At 39.0% G+C, this 17858-nt stretch overlaps 1 protein-coding gene across 2 annotated transcripts in view; it reads right to left on the reverse strand.

The window, feature by feature from the left end:
* The window catches only part of FAM91A1 (family with sequence similarity 91 member A1), a 41865-nt gene extending 32421 nt beyond the window's left edge, over positions 1-9444 (reverse strand). The window contains exons 1-6 of one of the 2 annotated variants that reach the window (XR_004315163.1): positions 9108-9179; positions 4398-4482; positions 3246-3397; positions 1607-1664; positions 843-910; positions 152-265 (exon numbers count right to left, since the gene is read on the reverse strand). Coding sequence is in view for 1 of the 2 variants with exons in the window: in XM_032467788.1 (XP_032323679.1) it covers positions 152-265; positions 843-910; positions 1607-1664; positions 3246-3397; positions 4398-4482; positions 9108-9179 (549 nt within the window). In the remaining variant the exon portion in view is untranslated. Of the gene's footprint in view, positions 1-151; positions 266-842; positions 911-1606; positions 1665-3245; positions 3398-4397; positions 4483-9107 lie in introns of both variants that reach the window. The other variant, XM_032467788.1, reaches the window with a different exon arrangement.
* Between the last annotated feature and the right edge of the window lie 8414 nt (positions 9445-17858).

Consider the following 17858-nt stretch of genomic DNA (forward strand, 5'->3'; position numbering starts at 1 on the left):
CTACACATCATTTATAATATTGAATTTAAGTTTAATTTCCTTCAGGAAAACCAAACAGTGTTACCTAAAAAAAAAAAAAGTAACTCTATTATAAAATTATGAAATAATTTTAAAAATAAAAATTCAATGTTTAACTTTCAAAGACATCTACCTTTATGTCATCTTCTGTGATATATCCAGCCTGTACCACCCACCACGCCTCTATGGCAATTTCCACGGGCTTCACTGGTAAAAGATCACGGGCTGTTTTCCTTCTGAAAAATTTCTGCAATGATACAAATATTTGAGAATTTGCAATCAACCTAAAATTACTACTTTTTTATTAATCATAGTATAACAAGATTATTTCTAACAGGCTAAATAAATACCTTTTTTAAAATCTCATGTTTTAAAATATAAAGTATTCTAGGTATATTGACTGGAGAAAGTCATTCGTAAATTATTTCAAAATAAATTACTTCAAAACACTATCATTAAATCTGGATCTAAATCCAGACATTCAAAGGAAACCCAGCTTAAAATGCTTTTGGAAAATGTGCACTGATTTCATCCATGAAGTGAACCCTGGGAGTGGAATGAACAGGTAAAAAGAGCAGCAGAACAAAATTAATTTTTACAAATAAATGAAATGCTCTATGCCCTAAATATTTTAATTCAATAAATTACTTAAGCTATAACCTAGAGAATACTGACAAATTGTTTTGTATTGTTTCTGTATTAAGCATATTTTATTTGATCAAAGAAATCACAATTCATTATTCCTACTACTTAAAAAAAAAGTAATCAGATTGTGTGATAAAGAAGACATGTCATGAAGTCAGAAAGAAAGGGAAACAACTTACTTTTGATGATCTACACTGATTCATCAAATCAATGTACTGGTTTCTTCCTATGCCAAGAAGTCTTAGACCTAAAAGAAAGGGCCTTTCCTTTAAAATCACTTAATATATTTTGATATGTCAGTATGCTCACAAGTCTCTTTGGAAAAAATCTTTGGCTTATGTTCATCTTTTGCTTACTGACAATATCAAAGTAAATGGAATTCTTCAAGCAAAATATATAAGAAAACCTACTGGGAGAAATGAATTCAAGCTGACATTTTTTGACATTAAATGAGAAAATTTTTTAAAAAGCAGAAGTCCCCCCAATTCCAGGAAGTCCAAATGTACTTCTCAGCAAAAGTTCCTTCCTAACATAACAGAACTATGCCACATTTTCAAATATGCACTTCATCAAAATAAGCATAATAAAACACCTGCAAATTATGCAACAACTGTGTAGCATGCTGTAAAAATACTGTGCACAAATTTTCTTCCCTCATTTGGTACACAACACAACCCAAGTAACAGAAAGAACTTTATCCTCTAGAAATATAGAGACTAGTTCCATTTTTCTGATTCTACCACTCTAAAATATTCCTCTCTTTGACTTAAACTAAATCTTATTCTTGACTTGTATCACCTGATAAAATTCCTCTCACTAATGTGGCTTGCTGTTCTCATCTTCTAAGTCTTTCAGGTTAAAAACACGATACTGACAGATAATAACATGCATGCACAAAGACACCCCGTAAACATTACCTCGTTCAGCATAATTAAGTACTTACAGTCAGCAGCAGTAAAATTGGGCAATGAATCATAACTCTTCTCACTGTTCATAATGTCCTTTTAAAAAGACAAAAAATTTTTCAGTTAAATGCAAAACATCCTTAGATAAAAACATGTGTATGTTACTACAGCCAAGGAGAAAAATAGTAATTATTACACGAAGAGCTGAGAACAGAGTTTGGTAACCTAAAGCATGCATGTCACATAGGGGCACTTTCCACATGGACCCAACCTGCTAAGTGAAGATCAGAAGCTGAGATCTGGGTTTCTCACAGCACTCTGAATCACAGACCATTGCCCTGTAAAAGCTATGCAAGGAATACCTCTATTACAGCTCAGGGCTCCAGCCTCTCCACACTTCATACATGATCCTAGACTCCTACCCCGAGAAAAGGCCTGAAAACATGTCACAGTTCCATCAACACGCATCCAAGACACACACCGCCAATAGAGATCTTAACCACTCAGCAGTCTTGGCTCCTCCGAGTCCCAACAAGCAAGAGTTAAACTTAGTATCCAGCTTCTTCCAACTCACATCTGTTTTTCCAGTAATAAACCAACTGTTTACAGTGGGCCTAAGACCCGTTTTCAACCCAGGAGCTATAGGCCAATGGTGTTAAGAATGGATACCAGAGAGCAGCAAGCACATGGATGTAACTGAAAGCTGGTAAATGGGACAAGACCTTGCTCTATTATCTCCCCCAAACATGTGGACAAAACCAGAAAAATAATCAGAGACAGCAACAACTACTCTACTTACTGCTCAGCTGCCACCTTCATTATGCTACCCTGGTTCTAGGGACAGAGACTGACAGAAACCTGGGCTGTCAGGCCTCAAGCTTTACTTTGCCTTTCCTTGGAAACAGGAGACATGGGACTACAGAAGTGCCTATGAAGAAGGAGTTTAAGGAGACAGGCAAAGGGAGCTCCCGCGAAGGCAGCACATGCGAAAGGGAGCAGACCTCACTACTGAACTCCTTCTGTCCTAGGCCTGTGCTCTGCTCTTCAAGTGGCCACTGAGCCCAGCACAGTAGCTCTCAAATGGAATTAAGTAGCAAATGAATACTAGATAAACACTGCCAACCTTTACATAAAGCTGGCTTAAAAATAGTATATAACCAGTATTAAAAGCTATTCAACACAGGACTAAAAACTGCCTTCGCAAAAAAGGCTAACATCTAATAGTTAATATTAGTGGAAAGATTAGCAGCCAGGGCTACCAATACTTTTCTATTCTTCTGACATGTGCAATATACAACGTTGGGTCTCTATGATCATTTATTCTTTCTACTGTTAGAGAATAGCTAAATACATGATGTTTCTCTGAGCTTCATGCTCAATTCTGTCACCCACATTTTCAACCATAATCATGTATTAAAAGCAACAAATTTTAGACTGACTAATGCTACAGTGGTACAAAGGGACAACAAATCTTCAAGAACACAGAATGAAAATAGATCCTTTCCCTCTGTGAAAACATTGATAATGACAACTACTTGTACAAGTGTCGTTAAAACAGTTAACCTTGTAACCAACTGTACTTTTTTACACTATAAACTCAGAAACACTGTCCACTGGGCCAAATGCTGCAGGGCTGATCATCACCCACCCCATCCTTAAAGATTCACGTATACTCACCTCCATAATCCCAGTATAATATGAAAATGGTGTTATCCTCAGGCCCTTCACCATGATATCCGATAAATGGTAAGGGTACAGCATGAGATGCTCTCGACTGTACTTTAACAGTTCCTCGTAGTATTTTCGTTCATCTTTCTTGACATGTTTAACTGGGGGAAAAAGGGGAATTCTCCAGTTTTTTTCATATGTCCTATACTTACATATAATTACAAATACAAGGAGAAATACTTTACAAACTAATATTAATTAAAAAGAAAAGTATGAAAATTGTAAGAGAACAAATAAAATAATCTAAGTTGGAACAAAGAACAATTATACCACAAGAAATAAACTTCAACATATATAAGTAAAACGTATAATGGGACAGATAAGTAGAGAAAATTCCTACCGAATCAAAAAACCAAAGAAAGTGAGCATGGACTGTCTCCCTAAAAGGTATAAAACGTAAGCTATGATCTATCCAATCCCTTACTATGATACTTTACAAGACAGCCGAACTGAATGGCAGTTTTCTAGGAAATCAAGCCTATTTTTTTTTTTTACAATTATTTGCTGGTTTGTGTGTTTTAAATGTAAAAAGGTCTCTGACTTCCATGGAAAATGTTTAAGTAGAAAACCTATCTCTGAAATACTATGCTTAACATGAGAGTAACACATAAGAGGGAAGACTAGCAGGGTAACAGAACAAAGTAACCTGACACAGAAAAGGCAAACATTAAAAAAAGTTTTTTAAAAAACCATGAAAACAACTATATTTAAAATCTGTTCCAATTATTATAGAGTCTTCATTAAAGTTACATTATTTGGAAAATTTATAAAGACCAAAACAAAACTCTAAGTAAAAATTATTAAGAAGTAATGTACTTCTTTTTTGGCGTATTTTCTCACCTAAAGGAAAATGAGGACATTTGAATCAAAATAAATATTCTATACATAAAATGAATCTCTAAACAATACTCTAAAAAATTATTTTCATTGGAATTAGAAATAAATATCTACTTGCTAATGCAAATTGTTGTTAGGTATAATGGGTCAGTATAGAGTTTCTTAAAGTCTGTACATGGGAAAATTTCAGACTATGAAATATTTATGAAAATAATAACTCAGCAACAGTCAGTTCTAGCTCACTGCAGAAATGTGTCTACTTACCTAAGTTGCTTCTATATCGTAACTGATTGCGGATACTGTACAGGACAACCTGCTTTTCATATTCTCTCTGTGAATTTCCAAGACTCTAAAAAAAATTTTCAAATAGATTTAAAATAGTTTCTAAACTATAGTACTTTTCCTCCATAAAATTTCAATACCATGCCCCCTAATTTTATTCAGGAATCTCTAATTTCCAGAACAGAGTACAGAAGATTTTCCTAAATTTTATTATACTAATTTCCTGCTATGGTATTAGAACAAAAATTCAGCGTGTTTCTTTTCAGTCTGCCTTTCTAAAAGGACTTACTGAAATTATCTAAAGTATTTACTATCAAATAAAAGCAGTTTGAGAGCGTAACTTCACTTAAGTTAATAAAAAACTAAGTTCTACTGATAAAGATTTCCTTCCTAACTGTCCCCGATTTGTGTGGATGGATTAACCGCCTCTTGCAGTTCATTTATTTAAATTTAAGAATGACAACTAAAGAGAGATCCCTGTCTGATAACTATAGTTGAGGGCTATGATTATTAAATATTAAGATTTCTGGAGAATGTACATTTGAAATGTACCTCTAAATGATAAGATTACTTCTTAAAATGTCATCTCATAGCCTCATCAGGAAACATTAGACAATTTTAGAATTCCGATAGAGCTTTTAATGAGCAAAACACTTTCTAGCTGTGAATCTGGTATTTTAAGTTCAAAACTGGGTACTCATGAAAGCAAAGAATCAGTGTGTCTGATTATAGCTAACATTATATTCAAAGTGAGACCATAAACTTAATATGTGACTGCTACCCTCCTTTTCTAATTACTAGGTATGATCTTTCCAGCACATTATAAAATAAAATTAAACATCTTAAGAGATTAATGACAGAAAGATCAGAGGACTCAGTTCATACACTTCTTACTCATAAGTTTTTGAAAGGTAAATGTCCATACACATATTTCCACTCAAGGCAACCTTTACAAGACAAATGAACTCACATCTAAACAATCAGGCACATAACTGGAACCACTGGTGAGTAGCATTTTAAGAAGAAAGGGATATAATGTGAGAAAACTAAAAATCTTTATTCCTGTATCTACGTTAACTGATTTATCACTGGTTAAACCACAGCCCACACTACTGCCACAATGTATGTGCCTGTGTTGTTTTCATATTTTAACATTATGAGTAGTTAGGAGTAAAGTGCATAGTAGAGTACCTACTCTCCCATCTTTCATGTAGCATCAAAGCCAGGGTCAGTACTGAAGATATTTAGGGGATTCAAAATATTGGGCTTCCTATAAAACTTTTAAAGGATTTCCTCTAGCTCTACTGCCAAATAAAAGTCTCTTTCTCAAGGAACACAAACACACACATACAGAGCAGACAATTTGCTAAAATCTTAGCAACTTCCAAACTTAAGGATTTGCTCTTCTGCTTCAAGGTAAGTCCCTTAATTTATCCTAACTTACAAGCATTTTCTCCCTTCAAAACTCTATTCCTGGTAACTCCAGGATAAACGTGTACATCAAGCCATTTATACAAAACATAAGGGTCCATTATTCGTAAGCCAATTAGAGAATACGCTATCTAGTAAACATCTAAGTCTTTGCGTTAGTCATTAAGTAATGACTGGTCCTGATCACTATGTGTGTGTATACACAAATAACTAAAACCTACATTAAACACTGATTTTATTCCTCACTGCCCATGTACATAAAATAAAATTGCTTTTTGCAGGAAGACCAGCTTCTCTTCCACTCCTACCCCAAATTTCCCACCATTCTCATTTTAAAACACTGTTGCCACTACAGGAGGCAACTAAAGGAGGTCATTTTACTCTGAGGCAGTGTTGACCTTGCAGAAATACTGACCAGGTCTGACAAATGAAGTTGGGCTACATATAAAAGGAACTGTAACAGATGGGGTGACACAGGAACTGACTGTAAAACACTCATTGTGCATCAGATTATGCCAAAAGCATAAAGAATTCCTTCTTAAGTTTTTGCTCCTACAAACCCCAATCCTAATTGGCACCTCTACAAAAAAAAAAAAAAAAACAAACAAAACAAAAAAAAAACCACCACAATATTTTTTAAACTGACCCTTCTTGGATTACACAGAACATTATAACATATCCCTTAAAATAAAACTATGAATTGTTTTGAACAATGAATACTGGCAAACTACAGAAAAATCCTGAAATAATGACCCAATCCACAACTTTTTAATGTATTTTTGAAAGTGAGTATAGCCGTATCACATAAAAATATTTCACTTCATTTATATAAAAACTATTGGCATGAAAAACATTTTTTAAAAACTCTGAATCACCCTCCCCCAGCTTTCAGAACTGGGAAATATGAGTCACTTCCAAATTAAACTCATCAAAACTTACTGGAAACTCTTATCAAGGTACTTAGTATCTGTAATGCCAAAAAAACAAATGCTTTCCATACAAGGACTATTCCCCACGTTTTGACTGAGCTTTATTTAGCTCCTGGGGAAAAAAAAAATCGCAGACTGATGCTATCATTCATTTACTCCAAAAATATTTACTAAAAGCCAACTATGCAACAGGTGCTTAAAAATACAAAAGCAAAAAAAGTAATATAACCAGAAAATGCAACATAGTGGGATAATCACTAGGGGTGAGAAATACAGTTTTGGGGCAGCACACCTGGAGGTCAACCACCCTAGATTTAGGTTAGGGTAACCTTCCCCGAAGAGTTAGTATCTGGGATTCAAAAAGAAGCAACAAGTAATCTAAGGGGACAGGGAGTGACAGGATTGGGTTTGCATTTTCAAAGCCTCATCCCAGTGTAGAATGAAGAATAGATAGGAGGGTCCTTTTCTGAGGGCAAGGGACCAGACAGAAAGCTGATGTCGTAATCCAAAGTGGAGCCTAACTTAGGAAAACAGTGGCAAGGCTACAGAAAGTCTATGAGGTAGTTTGTGCAGATGGGTTTTGCAACATCTTCTACAAGTGGAAGCTTATCCTAAGCTAAAACAGCTATTCTTTTAAGTGATCTTACCAAAGAAAGTTTTAATTTAATGTCACATTTGTACATAACTGTAACACTGTTCTGAGATTATTTTTAATAGACACGACTAAGGTTTAGAAATGCTTTTGCCAATACTAATTAAAATCAATTATTCATGCTGGATATAATCGAATCATCCATCTTTCCTCTCTTATGCTACATTTATTTTTGTGAAAGGAAGAGTAGAGGAAAAAAATGGAAATAAAGAGAAGGACTGTTGGTTCTTCCAGTTGTCTTGCTGTATGTCACAAAATCCTAGAAACAAAAAGCGCCATCAAAGCCCTCACTCAAGCTTAACAAGAGAACTTATTCCTTCAGGGTTAGCACTTTCTTCTTCCAGTTCAAGATTAATGCCACATGGGCGGCCGCTGCCACCCAAGAGTTAAATTTATCTTCCTACTTTCTTGTGTTTTTGGAATCTTGAAGTGAAAGCATTTTCTTTGCCACATGACGCACTGCCAGAATCTCAAATTATTCATTTCCTGTAACTAAGACCCCAAGCTGGGAAAGAAGGCAAAGTAATAATTCTTATACCTTCACCACCACCATCACAAACTTTCCAAATATACCAGTGCCCAGCATCAATGGAAAACAGAGTTTCACTCTCAACCACATAGAACGGCAGAAACTTGAAAGTCAATCTACAACCAGGGAAAACAGCGCCTTCTATGCAGCACATATCACTACCTGCATAACATTTACCACCACCTGCCATATTATGTATTTATTCATTTATTTGTTTATTGTCTTTCTTTACTAAAATGTAAACTCCATGAAGACAGGACCTTTGTTTACTGACTGCTGCAAATTATCCGCACCTAAAACAAGGCATAGCACATAGGTGTTCAACAGATATATATTAACCAACTGAGGAAAAAATGATACTCAAGCATTTGAAAATTCTCAAGGACCTCCTGTCACTCTGTTTTTGAAACATCTCTAATAAAGCCATCCTGTAGAGAGGCCAAAGTTCAACAAAACAAAGTACAAAAGCCCTTCAAAATCTGGCCCTGACTGCTACCACAACCACGCACTCACAAAGCCCCACCTCCAAACACGTCAATACATCTACACCTCCAGACTCTGGTGATACTAAGTCGCTCACTACTCTCAAAACATGCTTTCATTCGTCCAAACTTTTAAAAATGACTTTCCCTCTCCCTGGAAAATCTTTAATCCCTCTTGTCTATCTCTTATTGGTCCTTTAAGGACCAATTTAAATGCCTCTTCTACACATCCCGCTGACAACCCCCTGGACAATTGCTGACTCTGTCCTCTGAGCGCTCGCATATACCATCACGCAGGTTCCTGTGAGCAGCTAACGCCCTGTAACGTATTCATTTGTTTCTCGCCTCTTTCCACCATCCCGAAGTTCTGGAGGGCAAGGGCCGTGTTTTAAATCTGTTTCGAAGGTGCCTAGCCCAGTGCCTGGTTGAACGGAGACTGCGGGCAAGGGCGCCAGGCGAATCCAGTGGACATCCCATTTTGCAACGGCCCCATCTTGCCCCTGTGGCCCCAAGGCCGTCCCCTCCTCACCCCTGGGCTGCTGGTCGGTTATCCCGAGACCCTGGCGGAGGGAAGGCCAGGAGTCAGCGGAGAGGCGCCAGCCCCGGCCCCGAGGACGCGGCGAGCAGGTGACGGCGGGGCGGGACCCCGGCCCCAGGTTCCAGCCGTACCTGCCTCACGTTGGCCGGCAACTTGCTCCAGGGGTAGTTGTGCCGGATGTGGAACTCCACGTCTATGTTCATGATGCAGGGAGCCCGGGCGGGCAGAGGCGGCCGCGACCGCGACCACGGCTGGAACGCTGCCTCCCGCCTGCCCGCCCTCGGCCCGTGTGAGGAGCCCGCGGGAGGCCCCGCACCTCACACTGCGGACGGCCAGGGCTGCCCCATGGCCAGGGCTCCCGAAGGCTGGGCGCGGCCCGGGCCACGGGGCACAGGAGCAGCGGAGAGAGGCAGCCAGGCGCCTCGGCAGCTCCAAGTTTCTTCCTAGTTTCGGCCCGCCGGAAATGGCTTCGTGCGTGCGTCACTTCCGCCCGTTGGCGCGAGGCGGGGAGGGGGCGGGGCCCGGGACTGGCCTCCCGCACCGCCCCCTGCACGCCGGGGTCGAGGCAACCAGGTAGAGCCCGGAGGTACCCCGATAGGGGCCCCCCTGCCCGCGCGCTCCGTGTCCCTCTGTGGTCTCTGGATGAAGTAACTGGGTTTGCATTTGCCACTGTTGGATGACCCACTTTTCCTCCAAAGTGAGCCTGGGTGACCCTACAGCAGTTGGTTACAAGCACTGGGTGGGCTGCCTGAGAAGGAGCGACTTGGGAAGGGGGTCATAGCTGGCTTAAGATAGTGCAAGAGCAGTGAGCCCCCTGGGGGCTTTCATAGCCAACCTTGAAATGAGGCCAGATGGACGGGGTCCAAGCTCATGAAAAAATGTGTAAGACAGAGCTTTTACCCCAGTGGAGTGGTGGAGCAAAGGTCTAGTGTCCTTCCCTTCCTGGTAGTGGCTGCATCTTGTAGGAGAGAAACGTTGCGCTCCCCTGCAAAGATCCACATTCTTTAAAGGTAGAGATTCAGATGGTGCTGACAAGTGGGGGAGTCCAAAGGGAATCTAGGAAATGGAGAAAGATCCTTGCATTCAGCCTCTGGGTTACTGCTTCTGCTCCATACAAATGCCTCCAGAATTACCTTTTAAAGGCAGAAATTCACCCTATCTTAATTTCAGTTCTAGTGAGGTCTTTGGAAACACTTTCTTCCAGAATTCGTTACACTGGCTTAGCAAACCCATGATCATTGTTACTGGCAGCAACCAGGACAAGTTCAGTATTTTTGTGACAATTTTTCAGTTTTAAACCATAGTTTTAAATAATATTTTACTACACACAGATGTAGTAAAGATGTATACTCAGAACTTTTTATGATGCCTAGCACATAGCTCAGCAGCTGGCCAGTCTGATGCATGGCAGGGACCTTATTATATCTGATGAGTTGAAACAAATATGGTCCACCCTGCCCTCCCATAAATGTATTGGTCTCATATTATCCAAATATAAGAGCCCATAACTAAGTGCTTTGAATCCTATGTCTACAGACCCTCGTCAAAGTAACCAAAGTTAAAAGAACTCTGACCATGAGACGTTTATTCAACAAATGTTGATTGCCTGCCTGCTATGTATCAAGCTTTTGACTAATACTAGAGTGTTATTTCTCATAACCTTATGAAAGAATACCATTCTTATGACCCCAATTTAACAGAGGAGGAAACTGAGGCTTGACAGGGCTGCGTGACTTGCTCCCAAGATCACACAGGTGGTAGTGATGGAGCCAACCCAGAGCCTAAGGCTCTAGCATGCTAGAACCATTCTTTCAGTTTCTCAATTCAGACTCTTACTGAACTGTCCTGCCGCCTGTTCCAGTTCAGACAATGTCCATTTAAAGTCAACACCGTAAATCCCCCTCACAGTTTTTTTAATAAGTAAGTGTAAATAATAACTCATATTCTTCCAAAGTCTAACTTTGATTTAACACAATGTAAGTAACAACAAAAATTAAAATCAATATAATTTTTAAATCCCTGTAAACCATTGTTTAGGAAATTACAACAAACAGTTGAGTGCATGCTAAATTCTTCTTTTTTGTTTATCAGCAAATATTCAATATAGTGTGGACACATCAAAAACTCCAGAAGTAGACAGGAGATGGTGGCTGCTAAATCAGTAAGACACAGACTTTTGAAAATTTGCCCATGAAAAGAAAAGATGCTAACTCAGTAAGTAGAATAGGAGATTGGAGTAGAAAAGATCCTAAGCCACTAAGCAGCTGAAAAAGGCAGAAATTTGAAGGAGGAAATGGTAATGGATCAAAGCTATGTGTGGGAGAAGTCTGAATAACAAGCCCTTCTAAGTAGGGACTGTGACAGAGTTTGGCTTATGAAAACTGATCTGCCTTATTTCCCCCAAGGTGTCCAGTTTTGAGAAATGGGAAACAGAGCAGTTCAGAGAAACCACAGATTAACCCACAGGGCTCAACAACCCCTCGGCTGGGAGGTTCAGGAACAGGACCACTCCCTCAGACACCAGGAAACAAAAACAACTCACTGGGCCCCACACGTAGTACTCATTATATCATCGAGACTTTTTGGTAAACAATCATGTCCATCCTTTTAGGTCCTTGAGTCAAGCCCCTGCTATTTCTGCTTCAGTAGACCTTTGCTTTAAAAATTCCAGAGAGATCAGAAACTGCAGTCCCAGAAGCTGCCATTCAGATTAACCTTGTGGGTAAACCATGAGTTCAAAAATACAGGCACAATGAGAGTCGCTCTTATCTGGATTTACCAACTTGGACTAGGGAAAATTACCCAGTTGGCTTGAGCAAATTGCCCTTCAGAAAGACTACGGAACAATTTTATTCCCACAATTCCAACAAAAAATAAGCAGAGACAACCTGAAAGTAGGGAGCTATCTGGTTGTCTAATTTCACAGACTCCAAAATGTTACTCCCAGTGGTAGATAGAATAGTGGCTCCCAAAGATGTCCAGGCCTCAATCCCTGGAACCTGCGAATATATTACCTCATGTGGCAGAAAGGACTTTGCTGATGTGATTAAGTTAAGGATATTGAGATGGGGAGATTATCCACGTGCGGTCACTGTAATCATGGGGTCCTTATGAGACGGAAGCAAGAGCATCAGAGTCGGAGATGGAAATGTGACAACTGAAGCAGAGGTTGGAGTGACACAGGACAAGAAATACGGGCAAGAGCTTCTTGGATCTATAAAAGGAAAATAGATTCTCCTCCAGAGCCTCCAAAAGGATCATAGCCCAGCCAACTCATTCTGGACTTCTGATCTCCAGAATGCTAAGATAATAAATGTGTGTTGTTTTAGGCCAGTAAATTTGCAGGAGTTTGTTCCTGCATCCATAGGAAATTAATATACTCCCATAATAATAAAATACTCCAACATCTAAACAGCTGATGCATCGAATTTCATAATTCAATCATTGTAATTGAAGTGTAAATACCCTAAGGAGGAATAACAGCTTTTTTTCACTTTTTAGTATATATGAGCTATCAGATCCTTTTCTGAGGGAAAGCTCAAAAGAGAATGAGCTCAGGGATTAGACGTGGCCAAGGAAGCACCTGTAGAGGAGGAAATGGTGTCTAGAGAAACAGAAGAGGAAGTCACTGTAAACATTTTCTGTTTTACAGTTTTGCCCTCGCCTGACCTTGGCCATGGCTTTCCCTACTGAACGTGCTTTGCTCTGTTCCATGAACCAATGCATCACCCCTTGACACTCAGACAACACCATGGCCTGGCTTGTTTCCATGGAACAAGCTTTTGCTCTTGCTGTTCCCTTGACCTTGAATGCCTTTCCCCAGACCTTTGTGCAGCAGGCTCCCTTCATTCTGCCCGTGGTCACTCAGAGTGGCCTTTGCCACCTCTCTGTCCAACCTAGCCGCTGCTCCCCTCCTCTGTCCAACACATTACCTTGGTTTATTGGCTTTGTTGTAAAGAATCACTACCTGACGTTATCCTGCTTAGTTTCTTGTTTATCTGTCTCCCCAGTAAGAATACAATCTTGATGGGAGAAAGGACCTTGGCTGCTTCATTCATCAGTCTACCTCCAGTACATAGAACCATGCCTCGCACATAGTAGGTGCTCAATAAATGCCACTGAATGTGTGAATGAATGAACCAGCTATGTGACATCTGAGCTCTCACATGTCACCTTCTCAGTTAAGTCTTTCCCAATCACCTTATTTAAAATTAACACATCTCCAGTCCTCCTCAACCACCTCCCCATGTTAGTTTTCTCCATAACACTATTACCATCTAATATATTTAATAATTTACTTAGTTTTAATAATTATTTATCTCCCCCATTAGACTAGAGGCACCTCAAATGTAGGAGCTTTTGTCTGCTTTGTTCTCTGCCGTGTCCTCGGGCTTAGGGCAGCATGTAGTATTGAATGAATGAATAGATTTGCATAGGGAGCAGAATTCTCATAAAAAAATCCAGATTCAGGGATTCTGTTGAAAATGTGGGCAATCCCACAGCATTTGGCCCCCTTTTCCACACTAGTCAGTGGACCTGAGGACCAGTTTCCTGGCTTAAATGAACATGGGCTTTCTCCAGACTTACAGACATAGAAAACAAACTTATGGTTTACCAGGGGGAAAGGGGATGGGAAGGGATAAACTGGGAATTCGAAATTTGCAGATACTGACTACTATATATAAAGTAGATAAACAACAAGTTCATACTGTACAGCACAGGGAACTATATTCAATATCTTGTAGTAACCTATAAATGAAAAAGAATATGAAAACAAATATATGTATATATATGTAGGACTGAACTATTATGCTGTACATCAGAAATTGACACAACATTGTAAACTGACTATACTTCAATAAGAAAAAAAAGGCTTTCTCACGGGCCGCGTTCTCACCATTCCCGCCTCTGTTATGGAAGTTGTCAGTTCCAAAAATCACCTCGCTTGTACTTTGTTTCTCCTGGGGTAGACACATATTTCTGTTCCCTCGTCTGTCGAAAGTGCAGGAAATGAAAGCTAGTCTGGAAGGCCCAGCCATCCATCCTCTTTTGCATCATAGACTTGGAAAATACCAAGACATTTAGAATTCCCTAAACATGCTATGCTGCTTCATCCCTTTGGGTCTTTGCATATAGAATACCCCTCTCTGGAATGCTTTTCCCCATTCCCTACCTGGAAACCTTCTCATCCTGACACTGTGAATGAAACACTGAAGAATTAGGATGTGAGGATGGAGAAGTTGGAAGAGACAGGATTGTGTGGGACTGTTTATCTCTACACTAGGGAGTTTCTAGGATTTTTTTCTACATGTGGTGGAAAACAACTTAAAAGTTAGTCTCAGAGAAAAGCAGAAAGATTCTTTGCCATATAACCTGTGAAAGATTAACATTATATATTTATAGAAAGAGGATGTTACATTTCTGCTCTCCAAAGTCAGTCTGTGTTTAGAACATTCGTGGTCTGATGTGGAAATGAATACTATTCCAATATCAAGCCAGGTCACCTCAACTCAAAGGCTGAACAATTGTAATAGCTAAAATGCCCACTAGGGGCTGATCTCACACAACATTTCTATCCCTAAAACCTGCAAGTTCTACACTTCCCCATTTCTTTTTTTTTAAATGCTTAAAAATATTATTTTAATGGTGCTATATCTTATTAATGCGCCCAAATGTACTAACACATTGCCCTATTACTAGGTAATTTTCTTGCAGCTTTTTAAAACATTTTTTATTGAGTTATAGTCAGTTTACAATGTTGTGTCAATTTCCAGTGTAGAGCACAATTTTTCAGTTATACATGAATATACATATATTCATTGTCACATTTTTTTCACTGTGAGATACCACAAGATCTTGTATATATTTCCCTGTGCTATACAATATAATCTTGTTTATCTATTCTACATTTTGAAATCCCAGTCTATCCCTTCCCACCCCTCACCCCCTTGGCAACCACAAGTTTGTATTCTTGTCTATGAGTCTGTTTCTGTTTTGTATTTATGGTTTTTCTTTCTTTTTTTTTTTTTTTTTTGGATTCCACTATGAGCAATCTCATATGGTATTTTTCTTTCTCTTTCTGGCTTACTTCACTTAGAATGACATTCTCCAACCACAGCAATCAGGCAAGAGAGAGAAATAAAAGGGATCCAGATTGAAAAAGAAGAGGTAAAAGTGTCACTATATGCAGATGACATGATACTATATACAGAAAACCCTAAAAGGTCTACACAGAAACTACTAGAACTAATCGAAGAATTCAGCAAGGTAGCAGGTTACAAGATTAATGTACAAAAAAATCAGTTGCATTTCTTTACACTAACGATGAATCAACAGAAAAAGAAAGTAAAGAAACAATCCCCTTTAAAATAGCACCCAAAGTAATAAAATACCTAAGAATAAATCTAACCAAGGACGTGAAAGACTTATACGTGGAAAATTATAAACCATTAAAGAAGACTTTAAAAAATGGAAAGATATCCCATGCTCCTGGATTGGAAGAATCAATATTGTTAAAACGGTCACATTGCCCAAGGCAATCTACACTTCCCCCATTTCTGACTATTGACTTTTATCTAAACCATTCTCTTGGGCCTTAATATCCTTGAAATTCTTTGTCTAATTTGTCTCCAGTATCTGATAGCACCAAATATTTTTGATTCCTCCTGGGAAACTGAAATATTTAGGACTGCTGAGCAGTGGTCCAGCTGAAGTTTGTACAATCTCAAAGCCACCATTGAGCCTAAAGTTTTGTGCCCCTTGGTAGCTCAGGTAGGCAGGACAAATCAGTCAGCTACAAGCCAAGATTTATCCTTAAATGGAAATACTTTCACAATATCTCTGATGAAGGGTAAAATCACATTTTGAATAGGATTTGTGAATTCCACAGTAGGTATTCACTGTATCTTTTAAAAGAGGTTAGACTACCTGCAAAATAACTATAGGAGTAAAAGAGACAAGGATATGAAAGCCCATAGAAGTGAGGAGGCATCTGGAGAGTTGCTCTAATTTTCCGCCCTTTACCTCATCAAATTAGTTAACTTCAGTAAGAGGATAAGACACAGAATAAAATTTTCAATGTCTTTATTTAAAAATTAGGGGATAGGGTAGTTTTAGGAGCATGAGAGTCACCTGAGAAGTTTTTTAAACTTACCAATATCCAGACCTCACATCAGAACAATTATATCAGAATTTCTCAGTTGGAGCCCAGGTACTGCATATTTTAAAAATATTTCCAGGTGACTCAAAGCACAGAAAGTGTTGACAACCTGTTTGGGCCTCAGTTACTCAATAAGCATTTGTTGAAATGAATTTGTCAAATGAGGAGATTAACAAAGATGACTCCTAATTGTCCATTCTAACTCTGCAACTCCGTAATTCCATGGCCCATGAAAATATGAAAAATAACTCCCCCAGTCTAGGCGTTCCTGTATAAGAAATAAGCGGGCATCTATTCAACATTCATGGAGACCAAAGAAATAATTCTCCATCCCTTGATAACCGCTGGGAGAGCCGTAAGTGAAGAATTACATGCTATTGGACTAATATGGAAATTATTTGAGTTTGTGTGAAATTTATGGCATTGGTCCATCTCAGATCTCTTAGCTCATTTGGGTGTATTGTCACAGTGGCTTAGAACTTGGCTAAAAAGAAATATTTTTTGTTTCTTTCTATATTTGTCACTCAAACTTTATACCTTTAGAAAGACGTAATCTTTTAGCTGCCCAACAAGAAACACAAGTTTGTCTACTAGTGTAATCTGTGATCAGGGATTAAATTAAGCAAGGAAGGACTGTTTCACGACCTCTATAAATGAGATCTGAGTGAGAGATAGGATACTTTCTTGGTTGCAATTACAACTGATTCCAGGAAAATGTAAATTGGCTCGTCCTTGGCCTAAGCATTTGTTCTCTCACTCTACAGAAGTAAATTTCTTTCTTTCAGAATTTGCAAAGATTTAGTTAAATGTCACTAGTGACCATATCTTTTTAGAATTTGTGTAGCCTCGAAGCATAGTAATTGTTTTTCTTTCTTTTTCTTTTAAAGGATATTAAAAGCCAACTGGATCATGTACTAGTGAAAGTTAGCCCAGGAAAGCAAAAGTCAGGGAAAAATTAATCAAAAAGCCAGTATCAACCATTTGCCCTTGAGAAGGTAAGGACTATTACAAAGAAAGACAAAGTCGAGGTTCATCTTTTGAAATAAAAATATACAATTTTTGAGTCTGTCCAAGACAGCAGTTGTGAAAGACAGGCTTTGTCAAGAAAGAATTTTCTGAATTATTTTATTTTGGTTTCCATTGGCATACTTCGAGGAGAACCGGGGGGGGGGGGGGGGGGGGCGGGGAGCACTACTGAGTAGAAACCATTACCCCAATGAGATGGTTATATTTAAGCAGAAAGAGACTAAATTAAGAGTAATGTATACTTAAAACTAACATAATATTGTAAATCAATTATACTTCAGTAATAAAAAAAAAAAGTATCTTAATGAGCAGATTTAAGGCCCGACCCCCTGCACACACACTCCCTAGTGGGGTAAGAGTGTAAGGATGAACTGATCCACCTTCAAAAATAAAGCGGCTCCAATTTTATTCGTCTGTATGAATAGTCACGTATGAGCATTTTCAACCCCCAAAGCAGCTGCCAGCTTTAATCTGAGCTAAGACTTATTTTCTGCCCAGAGGAGATAAGGAGCAAGGTTGAACCAGAGGGATAGTCCCTCACCACGTGCCTTTCAGAGAACGTCAGTATCCACACATCAGGGTCCTCGGGCAGCAAACACCAGCAGGGCCTGTCAAGAAGGGAAGCAAGGCAGGTTCCATGGACCACTCAGAAGGAAGAAGAACTTAGAGGACCCAAACTGTGTAATTTACTGAGGAC

This window comes from Camelus ferus, chromosome 25 (assembly GCF_009834535.1).
Source record: "Camelus ferus isolate YT-003-E chromosome 25, BCGSAC_Cfer_1.0, whole genome shotgun sequence".
Classification (NCBI taxonomy): Eukaryota; Metazoa; Chordata; class Mammalia; order Artiodactyla; family Camelidae; genus Camelus; species Camelus ferus.